The sequence below is a fragment of the Populus trichocarpa genome, chromosome 2 (genome assembly GCF_000002775.5).
Source record: "Populus trichocarpa isolate Nisqually-1 chromosome 2, P.trichocarpa_v4.1, whole genome shotgun sequence".
Classification (NCBI taxonomy): Eukaryota; Viridiplantae; Streptophyta; class Magnoliopsida; order Malpighiales; family Salicaceae; genus Populus; species Populus trichocarpa.
The window spans coordinates 2,348,159-2,364,041 of record NC_037286.2 but is presented as its reverse complement, the minus strand read 5'-3'; the positions used below and the strand labels follow the sequence as shown (position 1 = coordinate 2,364,041).

The 15,883-nt window shown below is 34.8% G+C and overlaps 2 protein-coding genes across 6 annotated transcripts; one reads left to right on the top strand and one right to left on the bottom strand.

The window, feature by feature from the left end:
* Positions 1–2,448: 2,448 nt before the first annotated feature.
* LOC7479742 (serine/threonine protein phosphatase 2A regulatory subunit B''alpha) lies at positions 2,449–10,399 on the top strand. 5 transcript variants are annotated; one of them, XM_024595818.2, is made up of 13 exons: positions 2,449–2,901; positions 3,427–3,669; positions 3,796–3,901; positions 4,103–4,202; positions 4,577–4,682; positions 4,811–4,901; positions 5,711–5,852; positions 6,247–6,394; positions 6,515–6,624; positions 8,557–8,713; positions 8,798–8,923; positions 9,062–9,211; positions 9,686–10,399. In XM_024595818.2, exons 1-12 carry the CDS (start codon positions 2,746–2,748, stop codon positions 9,200–9,202), a joined length of 1,626 nt encoding a protein of 541 aa, XP_024451586.1. In that variant the 5' UTR covers positions 2,449–2,745; the 3' UTR covers positions 9,203–9,211; positions 9,686–10,399. The 5 variants fall into 5 exon arrangements, with proteins under 5 accessions (XP_024451586.1, XP_002302033.1, XP_024451588.1 ...); XM_002301997.4 differs by having other exon boundaries at positions 2,452–2,901; positions 9,704–10,399; XM_024595820.2 differs by lacking the exon at positions 2,449–2,901 and adding an exon at positions 3,142–3,260 and having other exon boundaries at positions 9,704–10,399.
* Positions 10,400–12,412: 2,013 nt separating this feature from the next.
* Positions 12,413–14,310, bottom strand: LOC7471954 (60S ribosomal protein L14-2). The gene is made up of 5 exons (XM_002300732.3): positions 14,150–14,310; positions 13,934–14,035; positions 13,447–13,576; positions 13,250–13,362; positions 12,413–12,637 (listed from the first exon to the last, which is right to left on the bottom strand). Exons 1-5 carry the CDS (start codon positions 14,150–14,152, stop codon positions 12,584–12,586), a joined length of 402 nt encoding a protein of 133 aa, XP_002300768.1. The 5' UTR covers positions 14,153–14,310; the 3' UTR covers positions 12,413–12,583.
* Between the last annotated feature and the right edge of the window lie 1,573 nt (positions 14,311–15,883).

The window sequence follows — 15,883 nt, the reverse complement described above, 5'->3', positions numbered from 1 at the left end:
GATCATAAGATTAAGATAATCTCATAAAAAGTAAATCAAAACAAATTTTGAAGTTCAATTCTCTATCAGCCTAATGTTGAAGGGTGATATTAAAAAAGAAATCAGTTAAAAAAATAATATAAATAATGATCCGCATCAACTCGCCAAACTCATGACTCGAGTCATAAGACTAAGAGAACCTTATAAAAAGAAAATTAAAAAAAAACATGATTTAACTCGGGCTAACATATCAATTTGCAACTTTAATTATGAGACCAAGATAATCTCATAAAGAGTAAGTTAAAACAAATTATAAAGTTTAATTCCTAATCGATCATGTCAGAATTGATGTTGAATAATGAAAATTTTAAAACTTTTAATTAAAAAAAATAACATAAAAAAATGAGTTAAGTCAACTTGGATCAACACATTAAGCATTGTCCTTAAGTCATGAGGTTGAGACAACCTAATAAAAAGCAAACCAAAATAAATAATAAAGTCTAATTCTTAATCAAACACAATATTAAATGATGAAATTGAAAAAAAAAACAAAAAAAAACAGAGTCAATTGAGTTAACTTGTCAAACTCGCTACCCGGGTTATGAGACAGGGACAACCCAATAAAAAGTAAATCAAAGGGTGAAGGACTCGTGACCCTTATCATGAGACCGAGAAAACCTCTTAGAAATCAAATAAAAAAATAACTCGATTTAATCAGGATTAAAATTCTAAAACCCGCGATCTCAATCATAAAACCAAGATATCTCCGTGGAAAGCAAATCAAAACAAACCATGAAGCTCAACTTCCAACCAACTTAGTGTTGAACGATAAAATTAAAAAAAAAATCAATTTTTAAAAATAATACAAATTGATGGAATGACTCGTTAAGCACTATTATCAGGTTATGAAATCAGAATAACCCAGTATACAGAAAGTAAACAAAACAAATTACGAATTTTAATTCTCAATCAACCCAATGTTAAATGATGGAATTAGAAGAAAAAAAGTAACAAAGAAAAAGAAAAAAAACTGAATCAACCAGGTTAATTCACTAGACCCGTGATTCGAGTCATAAAATTAAGATAAATCTAATAATAAAAAAATCTCTTGTTAAAGGATTTTTTTATATATATAAAAATATTCATTTAACATAGTATTAAATGATGAACTTGAAAAAAATTTAATTAAAAAAATAAAACCCGAATCAATTAAGTTATCCTAATAAATCATGGTCTGCGGTATAAAAATAAAATAACCTAGAAAAAAACAAATTTAATAGTAGAGGATAAAAAAAAATACTAATCGGAAAAAGAAGAAGTATTATTCTAAAGAATATTGCTTTGTCAAGAAAGTGACAGTAAAACCCTAATCTCTTGGTTTTTTTAATAATAAATAAAAAGTGTTCCATGTTTAAACTGCATTCGTTCCAGATCATGATTTTTAACTTTTTTTTTTTTTGGTCAAAATCCATGGTTTTGAATACTAGGAACCCGTGGAACAGGATCCAACGAGCAAATTTTATGGTTAAAAAAATACGTTGAGTGCTATGGTTTTTTTTTTTTTTAATGAAATTTACCGTTAAGTATTTGAAATGAATTGAGAAATTATTACATGTAATTTAGTATTTTACTCTCTTGCCCATCATGATAAATACCATGTTTGCTTTCAAAAAATGATCTTTTAATATTTTTTATATATTTTTCATCTTTAAAAATGAAGAAATCATGGTGAAAAATCTCGAACAACATCACTTTCACTTCATGAACACATTTTCTTTAGGTTTTTATTTTTCTAAAAATTCTAAAATTTTCCACTAAATAAATAAAACTAAAAAAAAAACACTCACACACCATTGCAGAGCAATTTAGCTACTCCAGAAGAGACGTCGAAAAAACCCATCATCAAACCCTAAGAAAATCCAGAAAAAATAAAAAGAAAAGGATCATCCACTCATCTGTACGACGCATGTCCTTAACGAGAAATATATATAAAAATATCAAGACAGAAAAAAGCTCATCCACGTGAAGTTAAAGTTAATACATAACGGACCGTATAAACATACGTATAAAAATTCGTACAAATCGGTTTGTCGGTCAGTTAGACAGCCAATGTCGCTGAACAAGAGCTTGAATTGAACAAAATCTCTTGTTCATGTTTGTTAAACTCAGCCTGATTGACGGTTCGATCAGGAAAATCTGAGACATGAAACCGGATTAAATTTTTAGTTAAATCAAGCAAGAATTAATCCGGTAAAATCTTATTGACTTGGCTAATTTTTTAATAATTTAATTAACTCAGTGATAAAAATCAATTATTTTTTTAAAGGAGGGAAATGATCCTGTTCTATTAAAAACGATTGGCCCTGCTGATTGATTTAGTGACCCGTAAATTATCCAATAACCCAATGACTCAGCCCTTTTCCAGGGTCGGGTCTCACAAGTATGTCTGCTGGGTAAGAAAGGGAGAGAAATTCTCGGACTTCTGTTCCTGTACGGCATCTCTCCTGGGCGGTTTCTGTTACTTCGAAACTCTCCCCCTTCTCGCTCTCGCTCACCTCCCCTCCCCTCTCCTCTCCCCTCTCCCTCTCCCCTCCAACTCCACTCCCTCTCGCCCTCTCTCTCGTCTCATCGTAACAAACTGCAATCACATCGCTCTTCCCGCCTCTTGAACAATTTCAACCATCCATCTCCAATCGAATTTCACTATCGATCTTCGAATTCTGAAGTTTGTTTTTGAGGAATTAGGGTTTGGTTGTGGAAGAAGCGATGGATATTGATAGAGTAGCAGGAGAAGAAGTTTGTTGTTTGGACGCTGAACTGCTACAGCTACCAGAAGTTTCTTCTTTTGTGCTTAAAGAAAATCCTCAACTTGCCGAGGACTTGTTCTCTCAGTGGATTTCGCTTTCTGACACCTCCCGACTGGTATCGCTACTTTTCTTTTTTTCTTTTTCTACAATTACTGTCATTTAATTATTCAATTATATAAATTTGCAAGTCGTAGTGTGAAATCGGTTTGAGGTTATTTGATGACGATGCCATGGTTTTTATCCTTTTTAATGTTATTATGGCGTAATTTACTACTGTTGTGATTTTTTTTTCTTTTTTTTCGATAATAGCATCCATCTTTTGTCCACCAATAGGTAGAAAGAAGCCCACCGTGTCTCCTCTTTCTCTATCATTAGGTAGAAGCCCACTGTGTCCTATCTCTATTATAGATATCCAGGCTTGAAGATGATACACCTTACGTGGTGGAATTGGGTGGTTACCGATTTCCTTTTTAGGTTATTGCACGTGTATTGTTATCGAATCTATGTTTGCTATCGTGGGACTTGATTTATGATGATTCATATCTGGGTGATTGGATTTTTTTTTCATATTACTTGCTTTGAGGCCCATATATGGAATTGTTTTGCCTGTTCTTGGCTAACTCTTTTAATGCTAGTGCAGGTGAAAACTTTGATTGATGATGCAAAAGCTGGCAATCCCATCAACATCCCTGGTAGCTCTACTAATGCGAGTGCTAGTGGGGTCAATTCATTGCCTTCTATGTTTCCTGCTGGTAGTGCACCTCCAATTTCACCAAGAAGTTCATCTGGTTCTCCATGCACGTCTAAGCAGAAAACTAGTCCTTCTTCTCTAGGTTCCCCGTTAAAATTAGTCAGGGAACCTGTACGGGAAGTTATACCTCAGGTCTCGTTTACTTCTGTCAGTTTTTTTTGTAAGATACTGTCATAATTGAGGTTGACTTGTTAATTGGAAATTCTTATCTTCTTGTGTGCTCAAGGCTGGAGTACTTATGCATTCATTTGCTTGCAGTTTTATTTTCAAAATGGTCGTCCAGCAGCAAGTGAACTCAAAGAAAATTGTCTTTCTAGAATTAATCATCTTTTCAGAAATGATCTGGATGGGCTACTCATTGATGGTTAGAACCATAACCAATTCATAACTCGCCCTTTCACTCTAAACACAATCTTTCTTTTTATCTTATGGGGGAAAGAAGACCTTCATTTTATTGTTGAAGGCTCTTTGTTTTTCTTTCCATCTCTTGTTGTGCCAAGACAGAGGGAAAGAGAAGATACACATTAACTTCAAAGCAATTAATCTTTATGCTTTTGTAGTGCAGAATTTAAATCTGTTACAAAGATAGTTTGCAAGTTACCATCCTTCTTCTCCTATGCGCTTTTCAGAAAGATTGATGTTGACTGCACTGGGATAGTGACCAGGTAGGTGCTTCTGCTCTGTTCCTAAATATTTTATTTTTGACCAGAAGAAGTTTAAACTTTTAGGATCTTGCCTACAGCCTTTCTCCTTACAAAACTTTTCAGCTTGTTTATTATTTTGCATTTCTCAAACATGCTATTTTTTCTTTCCCGTGTATAAATGCATTTTGTGCCCAATTTACATCACCAATGGAAGTTTAGCTTCCACTTAATCTTCATAGATGCCATGTTTATTGGTTGCTGTTTTTTGGGAGGGATTGATTATTTGTTTCTCAAGTATTAACCCACTCCATTATTTCATATTGATTGGTGCTGGGTGCATCTACTTTTCTGAATATATGTTTTATCGGGTCCTTACTCGTGTTGTTTGTTTGTAGGGATGCGTTTGTCAAATACTGGGTGGATAGCAACATGCTAACATTGGACGTAGCAACTCAAATATTCAATATTCTAAAACAGCCAGACTGCAAATACCTAACTCAGGTTCATTATGCGATCCTATTGTTTTCTATGCATTTGTTGAACATATTGAATTTGGCTTCCTGGTAGCTCCTGTATTCAAACAACAATTTTTCTTGGACTAATTATCATTTTTACTTTGACCATATCAGTCTGATTTCAAACCTATTCTTCGAGAACTTTTGGCAACTCATTCAGGGTTGGAATTCTTACAGAATACTCCTGAATTTCAAGAAAGATATGGTAAGCACTTCATTAATCAGTGTGTTATTTTAGCTTTTCAGCTAAGCATCACCAACATTTATTGTTGAGGTGTTGCTTAATTTTCGAAAATGAAGCTTTGCCCTTGATTTCAGTGATTCCTTCCTCTTGCTGCATGCAATTATTTACTAAAACAATTCACAGGGGGGAATGACCATTTCAGAGTTCACCATATCTGTGGTATCTGTAGGCCATATCCTAATCCTGTTGACTATATCAAAGGTTTTAGTAAAAAAAGACGCAGCAAGTGTTATTGATTATAACCGTTGCAGTTATCGAAAGGGGAAAAGGAAAAGTTTCTTGTTTTACCTATGGAAGGAGCTTTTTGTTGCATGTTATCATAGTTTTTTTTTTATGGTTTTCATTTTTAAAAGAATGCTGGACCATTGAGATGTGCAAACAGAAATGATTTTGGACTTGGGGGACAAAATCAAATAATACCATACAAATAGAAATAATTATGATACTTGATTCTTATTATATATTGATGAGGGATTTAGTTGGTGAGATTTGGCTGGAATTGATCGATTTATGGATATACAGTTATTTTTCCTTGATTTGTATGACAATATTTGGGATCAACTGAGACATAAATGAGTCAAGACCAAATAAGGGTTTATTGAGTCAGAAATGGCTGCACCTAACTGGCCATTTTATCTTACAGGCTTCTTTTTGGATGACTTTTATAAACTCTCTCATCATCATAACACTTTTTTTTTTCTCAAATTGTTGAAGTTTTCCATTTCTGCAACTGATATTGACCAATATGAACTCTTGTTGTAATGGCCCAGCTGAAACTGTCATATACAGAATATTTTACTACATCAATAGATCAGGAAATGGCTGTCTTACACTCCGGGAGCTGAAACGTGGAAATCTTATTGATGCAATGCACCATGCAGATGAAGAAGACGACATTAACAAAGTTATAAGGTCAGGGTGCCAGCAAACTCTTTAAATGATTTTTTTATTTAAAATTAATAGGAATAGCTAGAAAATGGAATGTGAATTTCTTATCTCAATTTAATTAAACAGCAAGCCCTCAACATCCTTACTAGTGTATGCATTCAAGCATCTAAATTTCAATTTATAGGCATAAAAATAGTTGGATAACCAATTTGATCTAAAACTCAACTCGCCAAGTCACCAAATGACATTCTACTATTGTATTTCTATTTGAAAGTTATGTCCTTATTATTAAGGTGTTTGACTCTTCTTCTTGGTTGATAAATGATAATATGGAAAGACTTGCATATGGGATTTACATGAGTTGATTCTAGTAATTATTATATGTGAGTTTACAACCATGTGCTGCCCTTTGTTTTAGGTACTTCTCTTATGAACATTTCTATGTAATATACTGCAAGTTTTGGGAGCTGGATACAGACCATGATTTCTTGATTGACAAGGAGAATCTCGTCAGATATGGTAATCATGCCCTTACCTACAGGATTGTTGATAGAATTTTTTCACAGGTTGGTTGGTGTCATATTGCTTCCTTCTCTGAAGCTTGATACAAATGAACTTTGACTTTTTAGAGACATTTCTTCTAAATGAGGTGTAAATATTGTGTTCGTGCTTTAATTTCACCATAGGTGCCAAGGAAGTTTACTAGCAATGTTGAAGGGAAGATGTGTTATGAAGATTTTGTTTACTTCATGCTCTCAGAGGAGGACAAATCATCTGAGCCCAGCCTTGAATACTGGTATTATCTGCTTTCTTTTCTTAGACTTTTACCTTTCATTTCATGGTCGGGAATGATTTGAATGACAAATGGGACGTGAAGTTTTTGCATACTTGACAACAAGGTGATTTTCTTGTGATAATTGTTTGTCTGTTCAGATCAAAATGGATACATAAACGAAAGAAATAAAATTTAGGGACTAGTTTATTAGGATACAGATATTGTGGGAGATGCATTTTTTGATGGACACTATTTATTTTGTGTTGATGAACACTGTTAATTCTTGTTCAAAACGTCAAAAGTCAGCATTAAGCTCGGAAGAAATTATAAAAAGTTGGATCTAATTAGCCATTTCACTTGATCTGTTTGATGGAGATTGTCAATTGAGTGATGTCCATAGTTTGAGTAACTATTTTCCAGCTAAATTTCTCCGTGCCTTGGGTGTAGACTTATCCTTTTAGCACAATAATAATTTGAATAAATGACGAGCCACATATTGACTACAGACATCTGTCCTGGGATGCATGTAATATTGAAAAAGTAGGTGCTTTTAAAAGAATGATATGGACAGGACTGGGAGAAAATGATTATCAACTACTGACTTGTAAACTTTGTTCAGTTAGGTGATGGTCGAATAACATTGCTACTTATATTCTTCCATAATTCTTGAAGCATCTTGCTTGAGTTGCTTAATGTTAGTTTCAACTAATTCAATTCTTTAGAAATCTAATTTAAAAGTCAAGTGGTTCAATCAGTAAAAAATTATATACCTCTACCACTGGCCAAAACATTTCCATGAACATATTTTTCGATCTAAAATGTAAGAATGCTAAACTGCTCTTACATATCTCCCACCAAATTTCCCTGCTAAATCTCACCTTGTGATTCTTAAACAAAGGGAAGTGGCAGTGTGTTTCGTTTCACCTCCATTTTAATCATTGAATTAGGTGCGAGTATGATACTAATCCCTCAAAGATGAAGAACAGCCTCTTTCCCTCATTTGTTTTAGACCTGAGGGTGGGAAAAAAACGCACTTGTTCCAGGATAATAACCCTGACTTTAAACAGCGATGTAAAGAGCTCTATCAACAAGATGGGGATTGTTATCCTTTATGGGTTCCTTGTTTGTACTGTGAACGAAGTGGACCAAGCCTATACTAAAGTGTGCATCCCTTCCACTCTCCTAAGTTTGTGTTTAGTTCGCGGTTAAAAATTTGAGGTTAAGTTTTGATAGATTTAGGATGTTAAGGGATGAAGTGTTAAGGGTGTAAAAAAGTGGTTAAAGGGTAAAGTATTTAGGATGTTTGGTAGGTGTGAAAATTATGTGTAAATGTGTGATCCAATAAATTTTAAATCAATATTTAAATTAAATATAATAAAAATATATATATAACATGTTTATGCCATAAAGGGAATCAAACAAATGGGTGAATTTGGAAAAAAAAAAAATTTGCACAAATCCCAAAAACAATTCTCCCATAACATTTCCCCCCCACCTTCACCTAGGTTAACGCTTAACCTCCTTTTTGAGGTTTAGTGTTAAACCCTTAATTTTCCCTCAAAATGTACCAAACAAGGTTAAAAGAGGTTTAACCCCCTTTAACCTAAAACCAAACGCAACCTAAACGAGCCAATGATTTGAAAAGCTTCCTCTATTCAATTCTTGTACCAAGGCCTAACACACAAGTCCTGATTTTTGATGCTTTGTGTCTGTGGAAGTGATCTATGCTTGTATGTACGTGCCCTCGTTATCTTAGAAAAAGCTGTATCCACTGGCTTATGGAAGTCATCCATGTTACATCTCATCCACTCTCCTTAATGCTCAAGTGTATTGAAAGCTTCCTCTATTTAAATCTTGTGTCAGGGTCTACCTCATTTTCTGATGCTCTATCTGTGGAAGTCATCTATGTTTGTATCGGCTGTCATCTCTTATCTTGTTAAGTTTTATTCACAGGTTCAAGTGCTTAGATTTAGATGGAAATGGTGTGTTGACACCCATTGAATTGCAATACTTCTATGAGGAGCAGCTGCACCGAATAGAATGCATGGCCCAGGAACCTGTGCTATTTGAGGATATCTTGTGTCAAATAGTTGACATGATTGCACCAGAGGTAAATACTTGTTTCTTTTGGATACCTTGGAATCCTTGTCCTTTTGTGTTAGCTTACATTTCCAATGACATTTTTTTGTTGCAGAGGGAAGATTATATCACACTGCGCGACTTGAAAGGATGCAAACTTTCAGGAAATGTTTTCAATATCCTTTTCAACCTCAATAAGTTTGTAGCTTTTGAAAGCCGTGACCCCTTTGTCATTCGCCAGGTACATTCAGCATTTTAATATTGCTCCCTTGCTTTTGAGCTTTTATATAATAATATATTGAGGATCCAATGATGCTGGTTTCATTATCATATCTTCACAGATCATAATGGCCTAATTTGCATTTTTTGGTGTGGGCAGGAGCGTGAGGAGCCAACTTTAACAGAGTGGGATCGCTTTGCACATAGAGAATATATCAGGCTTTCAATGGAAGAAGATGTTGAAGATGTCTCAAATGGAAGTGCAGAGGTTTGGGATGAATCATTTGAGGCTCCTTTTTAGGTTACTGAGGTAAGGTTGTGTTAGGAATGAGGTTGACTTCCCTCAAAAGAAAGATGTGTAAAATTTTGCAGTGCCTTTATTTCAGTTGAGTTTTATACTTCGCCTGAAATTCTATCTTTTTCAAAATTCAAAAAACATATGGTAGTTCTGACTTTTTAATAAGAATTTTAAACTTCCCATAATGTAAAGGGAAAATCATTAAAATGTCAGCAGAGGCCCTTGACTTCTTTTGAGGAAAATAAAAAGAAAAAGGAATTTGCTGCATTTTTTTGTTGTTCGAATTGTTTATTTCAACTGTTAGTCTACCTACTACCACATATATCTCAGATGTTTACTGTCTTTTTATTTCTGCCAATAAATGTCTTTCTTTGCTAATTTGTTGACGATGAACAATGTTTACAGAAATTTATATTTTTTGGATTTAAGAAATATTCCAACATTCCTTTTCTTAGATTATTCATATGTTGAACTCAATTTTGCTAGTCCTTTGCGTGTTTGCAGTTACCCACAATATCTCTTGTTGCTTCTTTGGGTACGGAATGAAAATTTGTTACTTGGACACAATACTCCTCAGCGGAACTCATCAAAATCTGTTCTGTTGTTCTGACATGCTCCAACCGGCAACATAGCTGCCTTTGTGCAATAACATCAATATGCACTCCAGAGTTCTGCAGTGATTTCCAGGAATGCCAGATGCTTTATTGGGTGGGAGAGATGACTGTCATGCGGTGATTATTCATCACCCAGGTAACAAAAGTTCATATGATTGCTGTTTGGTGGCTATTTTGCTTCCAGGGAAGCAGCTCCATTTCTGGATGATTTTTCTCGAGCTTCTGTTATTTATAGAAAGGCAGCTGCTACGCTTGTCCTTTAAGCTTGTAACGGTATATTTTGTTGGTCACACGCTCTTGTCGGTCCATTCTCTTTTCTTTTTGGCACTCGTAATATGTTCTTTAATTGGATTCGTGAAGAGGGACAAAAAAATTCCGTTGAGAGAGTGGGTTGTCAACCGTGTTTTAGCAGTTTTTGGGTGGGAGGGAGGCGTGCAAATATAGAAGCCCACCTCCATACGTAGTAGCTCTGAAACAAAGAGCATACTTGTTCATTACTGTTCTCTGGCAGCAAAAAAATTGTTCACAATGGCAAGTAGTTTCTGTATTGCTAACTGACTATGCAGTGATGTTCATAATCTGGCAACTATTGAATGTTCTGCCACCTGCTGGCAGTAAGTTTTGAGAGAGTTTGTTTTTGTGGCTGCTTTTGCTTTTGGAGCAGACCACAAAAATAAATCGTTCGGTTATGTTTAAACACAAGTTACTGTTTGTGGGACCCATTACTATTTGCGTTTAAATCGCATAATAACAAAAAGCAATTTCAAGCTACTGCTTGAAGACGAAGATGATGGTGAGGAAGGGCTGGTTAACCAATGCTGCCTCAGCTCCTCTGTTCTTTATCTAGTCTTCCTTTTCTTTTCGCTTCCTGGATTCTCTCCTCTTCTGCTTCTCTCTCTGGTCTGGGGGCGAAGTTGAAGACGATGTCTCTAGCTGCTTCCTATTCTTTTGTTTCTTTTATATTTTACTTTCTCTAGTCTCTTGTGTTTTCCTCTCTGTGTGTGTTTACTGTTGTAAACAGGCGCGACCTGAAAGAGAGAAGAAGAGTAGAAATAGAGGAAAAATAAGGACCACCGTCCATTGGCCAAGCAGTTCCCTCAATTCATCACTACCGGCCTCCATTGTTTCAACCACCAGCCAAACACCACCGCCGCGTAGGGTAGCTTGCTCTTTCCCTTGTCATTCTCCTTCTTCCTCTGTATTTTCCTGTCTTCACTATTCTGTAAAGTGAACAGTGGAGAGCGTCTCCACTGTTCATGGCCGGACTTGGACTAGTCCAAACCTAAATGCATTGGACTGAGTTCAACCTAGTAAAATAAAATAAAATCCAAAAACTTTTCTCAAATAGTGTTTTATTCGAAAAACTAGTGTTTTACATTATTTAATGATATTACATAATTACATTAGAAGGAGATCGTATGATGACGTAATATTTGCAGAATTTGATCGCAATTTCAATTTTAATCCTGATGATATTTTACCTGATGTTGTTGCATGCTCAGAAAGCCATGAAAACTGTAGTCCTTGTTGGATGAAATTCATATATGATGAAATTACAGATAATTGAATGGAACAATAAAAAATACTTTATATAAAATATTATTTATTTCATGAATAACAATAGTTAAATCTACAATATTTCAATTAATAAACATCAATATTAATATATATATATATTTTAGTTATTTTATAATCTCAATTTAAAAAGTATTATTAACCAAACATATTAAACTACTTTTTCCTCAATTTTAATTATAATTTTAATCAAATATATTTTTTATAAAATAAATTTTTTTAAACCACAACCATAATACTAATACACTCTTGCTATTCAGGACATTAATGAAACTAGAGCGGGACCGTTAACAACAAGATGGCGGTGCTTATTGGAACCCTCTCGGAAAATGTTACTGCAGTCTCTGGCCCTGCATGTGGCTGGTAGCAGCCGCCTGCCCTGCCGTCTCCTTCTCCATATCAACATGCCGTTTGAAAACGTAAGATTTCTGTAGACATATACTATTTACTCTTACTCAACTCATGGTATTTAAAAAGCTTTAAATAATAAAGGAATTCTACACCCAATTAAAATCGAAGGTTTTTATAGATTTGTAAACCACATTAAAATGAATATAATCTGCTTTAGAATTTGACCCATTAAAAATCAATTCCACTTAACACTCTTCTTTCTTGTGCATGCTTGGAATAAGTCGTCAAGTTCGATAGATAAAATATTTTCATTAAACTCTCAAATCAAATGAACTCCACAATTTAAAAACTATTCCAAAGAAAAAAAAATTGAATTAGCAAATCAAATTGAATAATTAGTTGAAATCAATTCTAGAATAGAATTAGTTGCGAACAAGTTGCAAGTCCGGACAAGAGCAGATACCTTCTCCTTGATAAAATATATGACTTATCCTTGATAAAATATCCAATTAAAGGCAAAAGTAGCTCTCTGATCAACCCTCATTTCTTTCATCCACTCATCTACTCCACATTGAAATCGCATGGAGGTCTAGGAAAGATGACTCCCTGACAGGCATAGCGTCAGAGAAAAACACCAAAAGGACCTAATACAACGACTCATAACCAGGCGAAATAGGAAGTCTAGAAAAATCATTAATGTTCTTTCATAACAAGATCCATAACAATTGGTTTCTGCCACTAACTAGGAAATTGATCAAAAGCCAGAAAGGAAAACCCAAAATGCTAAAACTGATGCGAAGTTTGGAACTTGTAAAATAATGAAAAGCTCAGAAGTGAACAAATCTTAGGCTGCTTCCTTTTTGAGTCTTGCAAGCTCCTGCCTGACGATTCCTGCCTTCTGCAGAATGCACATTTATAACACGCATCAAGCTTGTGAACATATTTGTAGAAAGGTTCAACAAAACCAATGCAGTACCATTTTAAATTGATCAAACTTCTTGACACATTTATAAAATATATGATTGAGCATTACTTACATACGCATGTTCTAGGGGCTGATTTATCCCTCGAAATAAGCACATAAGCAAGGCAACACTGAGTACAAAATATAAAAAATAATGCAGTTTGAAGTCTAGTACTTTTCGATTTCAATGGTCATATAGTGTTTGATTTATCAGGTAAGTTATATGCTCTCATTCACAGCTAAAAGTTGGTGTTCTTCTACAGCCCTAAAAGGATGGGGGTCAATTTCTGCCAGGGCTCCATAGCCCTATTGGGAAAGAGATACCAGGAAGAAATCATATTGTTTTGCTAAAGCTCCTAAGCCCTATTGGGAAAGTGATACCAGGAAGAAATCATATTGTTTTGTTAAGACACCAAATAGTGCTGCTATAGACTTAGGTTTGAATGTAAGGAAGGGGAGAATTCAACATCTAAAGCAGAGGTGTCTGACCATAAATAAAACGCAGTATAACGAATATTCGAAAAGACAAGATGGAGAATTGCGAACCTTGATCTTTGCCAACATGAGCTTGAACCTATCAAAATCATTAAGTGATGCCCTTCTCTTCTGCACAGTGAGCCTCCTGCCCCATGAACTGTTCTCCCACTTGTTCTTCACATCTGCCATCAAAGAACAGTTTAAATTCAGTAAAAAAAAGAAGAAGCAAATTAAACAAGGGCAGGAATAATCAATCGGTAACCCACCAGCCTTCTCCATGGCTTCAATTAGTGCCTTCTTCTTAGGAACCCTGTTGATCTCAATCTTGATATCAGTAAGCGAAAGCCTCTTGAAGTTCATTTGGCTCCTAACCATATCTGGGGCATCAACTAGAGCCTATAACAGCATCAAAAATCACAAATCTTTAAGCTTTCACCCTTCCATCAGCCAACATAACTTAGACTTATCATCAAAACAGATTATAAAATGCAAACAAATGCTAAGCAATTATTAATTTTTTTTTTAAAAAAACAAATGTTCTCTCACTCTACTGGCCCAAAATAATAAAACCTTTTAAGAAGTTAAAAATACTATCAGACTAACACAGCCATATGAGCATTCAATACATACTAAATTATTTCTTATAAAGTATTCAAAACATCCTTAGTTATCATCAAGTGTTGATAAAGAAACAATAAGCTTTATCTACATACATTCAAGGGAAAGGTAGGGGAACAGAGAAGAAAAGCCCACCCTGTTTTGATCGATGACATCGACAATAACGACGAGCTTGCCGTAATCCTTGCCGTAGTTGACAAGAGCCACTCTCCCAATCTCGACGTACCTCTTGAACGGCTACACATGAAAAAAAAAAACACAAAATAGGGGAAGTGTAAGAAAAACGAATCAAGTTATAGAGCAACGGATTTTCTCCGAAGCAAAACAGAGGAGATGGAAAAACCCTCTCACCATTTTTGGCAGATCTGCAAAAACTCGACGGAGAGAGGCGACTGCTGAGGGAGAGGAGAGGGCTGTGAGCACCGAGGTTATGAAATACTAGAAGACCTGCTTCTAGGGTTTTTCGTTTAGGTTGTGGTGCTCTCGGGGGGGTTATTGGATGTTTACACGTGTCTCTTTACATTGGTTATCACTTCGAAACTTTCAACTATTTTCTCTTGCGTCCTTTCTTTTCTTTTTATTCTTATATATGGCTTATAATTATGATGTTTTCAATTTTGGGTGTTTTCGCTTTTCAGTCAATCGTTTCATAAATTCTATAGTTGCCCCGCTTTATGGGAGAACTTTGTAAATAGGACCATCGATTTGATCACTCAAGGTTAATGGAATTAGAAACATTGCGTGGGGAGTCTTTGGAGAACGATGATTCGACTCGAAAAGGAATTTGGATAATTGGGTCGTTTCCTTATTTAAATAACTTTTTTTTTAATTTATTGATATTGACTCGAGAAAATTTAGATTAGGTTTAATCAAGTTAACTAAATTATTTAAAATCTTTCTTAATCAATCAGATTTTATTAAATTAATATTTTATTCAATTCAATTAAAAATTAAATCTATATTGAGTTTTGAATCCTAAGTTTTTGAATCAATCTATCCAGCTAGATTGATAACAGGATATCAACTATTATTCTAGCATAAGATGATAACAGGATGGTACCTCATTGGGAAATTCGAGAAGAGCAGCTATGGGTGGCCTTTTACGTGATGTAGATGGCCGTTGCATGAATGGTTGGAGTGTATCACTAATATGTTTAAACCAAATTCTGCTCTCGGATTCTTGGCTGCAGCGTCGGCAACTTATGTAATTTGCTGAGGATTCAAAATATGCACTCCGATTTAGTCATTTTCTTTTCGGCAAATGTCTCTTTCATTTTTTTTCCCTCAGTAAATTGAAGTCATTACGATGTCTATAGCATCTTGGTATGAAATGCTTCTACAGCAATAGAAGCCACAGCATTTTTATGTATAACGATGCTTTATACTTTTTTTTTTTTTATTATTAACATGGGTATCCGGGTCAGCTTGCGCGCATCTCGATTAATCCCACAAATTCTGAAATTAACGACTATATAAGTCTCTAGTGATTATTATATTAGTAACCACATGACTCAAATTAACTTGAGACCACTAGAAAAGCAAACTTTTTGGTTTCAAGCTGTTACTACTGGTCACCTATTATATGATAATATGACATGTTAGCATCCTATCTACGCTATGCCCACAGCATCTCTGATGTCATCGTCAATATGAGGTCCAGTCGTCTGTGCTTAATAACGTTGCTAACATTACTTGTGTTTGCATGCCAAGTGTTTAAAGCTTATGTAAATGTACAGAGAAGACAATGGCCAAAAGATAACAAAAAGATAGTTTTTTTTTTTGCTGGTTTAGGTTTAGCACAAAATTAGTATGGATAACAGCCGTTCAGCCAGATACATGGTTTTGAGTTTTGAACTTTTACCAAATAATAGTAATAATAAATGATTTTTGCTTGATGATAAGGAGCATTCTCATACTCGTTTACGCATCAATCAAGATTAATTTTCTTTTCGGAATGGTTTCCGAATAATTTTAAATACGTATATATATATATATTCTACATCGCTGTATTAAGAGGGATTTAATAAATTCTCACGATGTTGTGTCCGAGGTTCGAAGTCATAGAGTAAAGCATGTTTTTTTAAC

Bases quoted from the DNA above. Each gene is read 5' to 3' on its own strand.
- LOC7471954 (XM_002300732.3), bottom strand. The intron at 13,577-13,933 runs GTGGGCTTTTCT...ATGCTGTTATAG, and splicing joins ATGTCATCGATCAAAACAGG to GCTCTAGTTGATGCCCCAGA. The intron at 13,363-13,446 runs GTGGGTTACCGA...CTTTGATGGCAG, and splicing joins TGAAGCCATGGAGAAGGCTG to ATGTGAAGAACAAGTGGGAG.
- LOC7479742 (XM_024595818.2), top strand. From the start codon at position 2,746: ATGGATATTGATAGAGTAGCAGGAGAAGAAGTTTGTTGTTTGGACGCT. The intron at 4,203-4,576 runs GTAGGTGCTTCT...GTTTGTTTGTAG, and splicing joins TGCACTGGGATAGTGACCAG to GGATGCGTTTGTCAAATACT. The intron at 8,714-8,797 runs GTAAATACTTGT...TTTTTGTTGCAG, and splicing joins TTGACATGATTGCACCAGAG to AGGGAAGATTATATCACACT.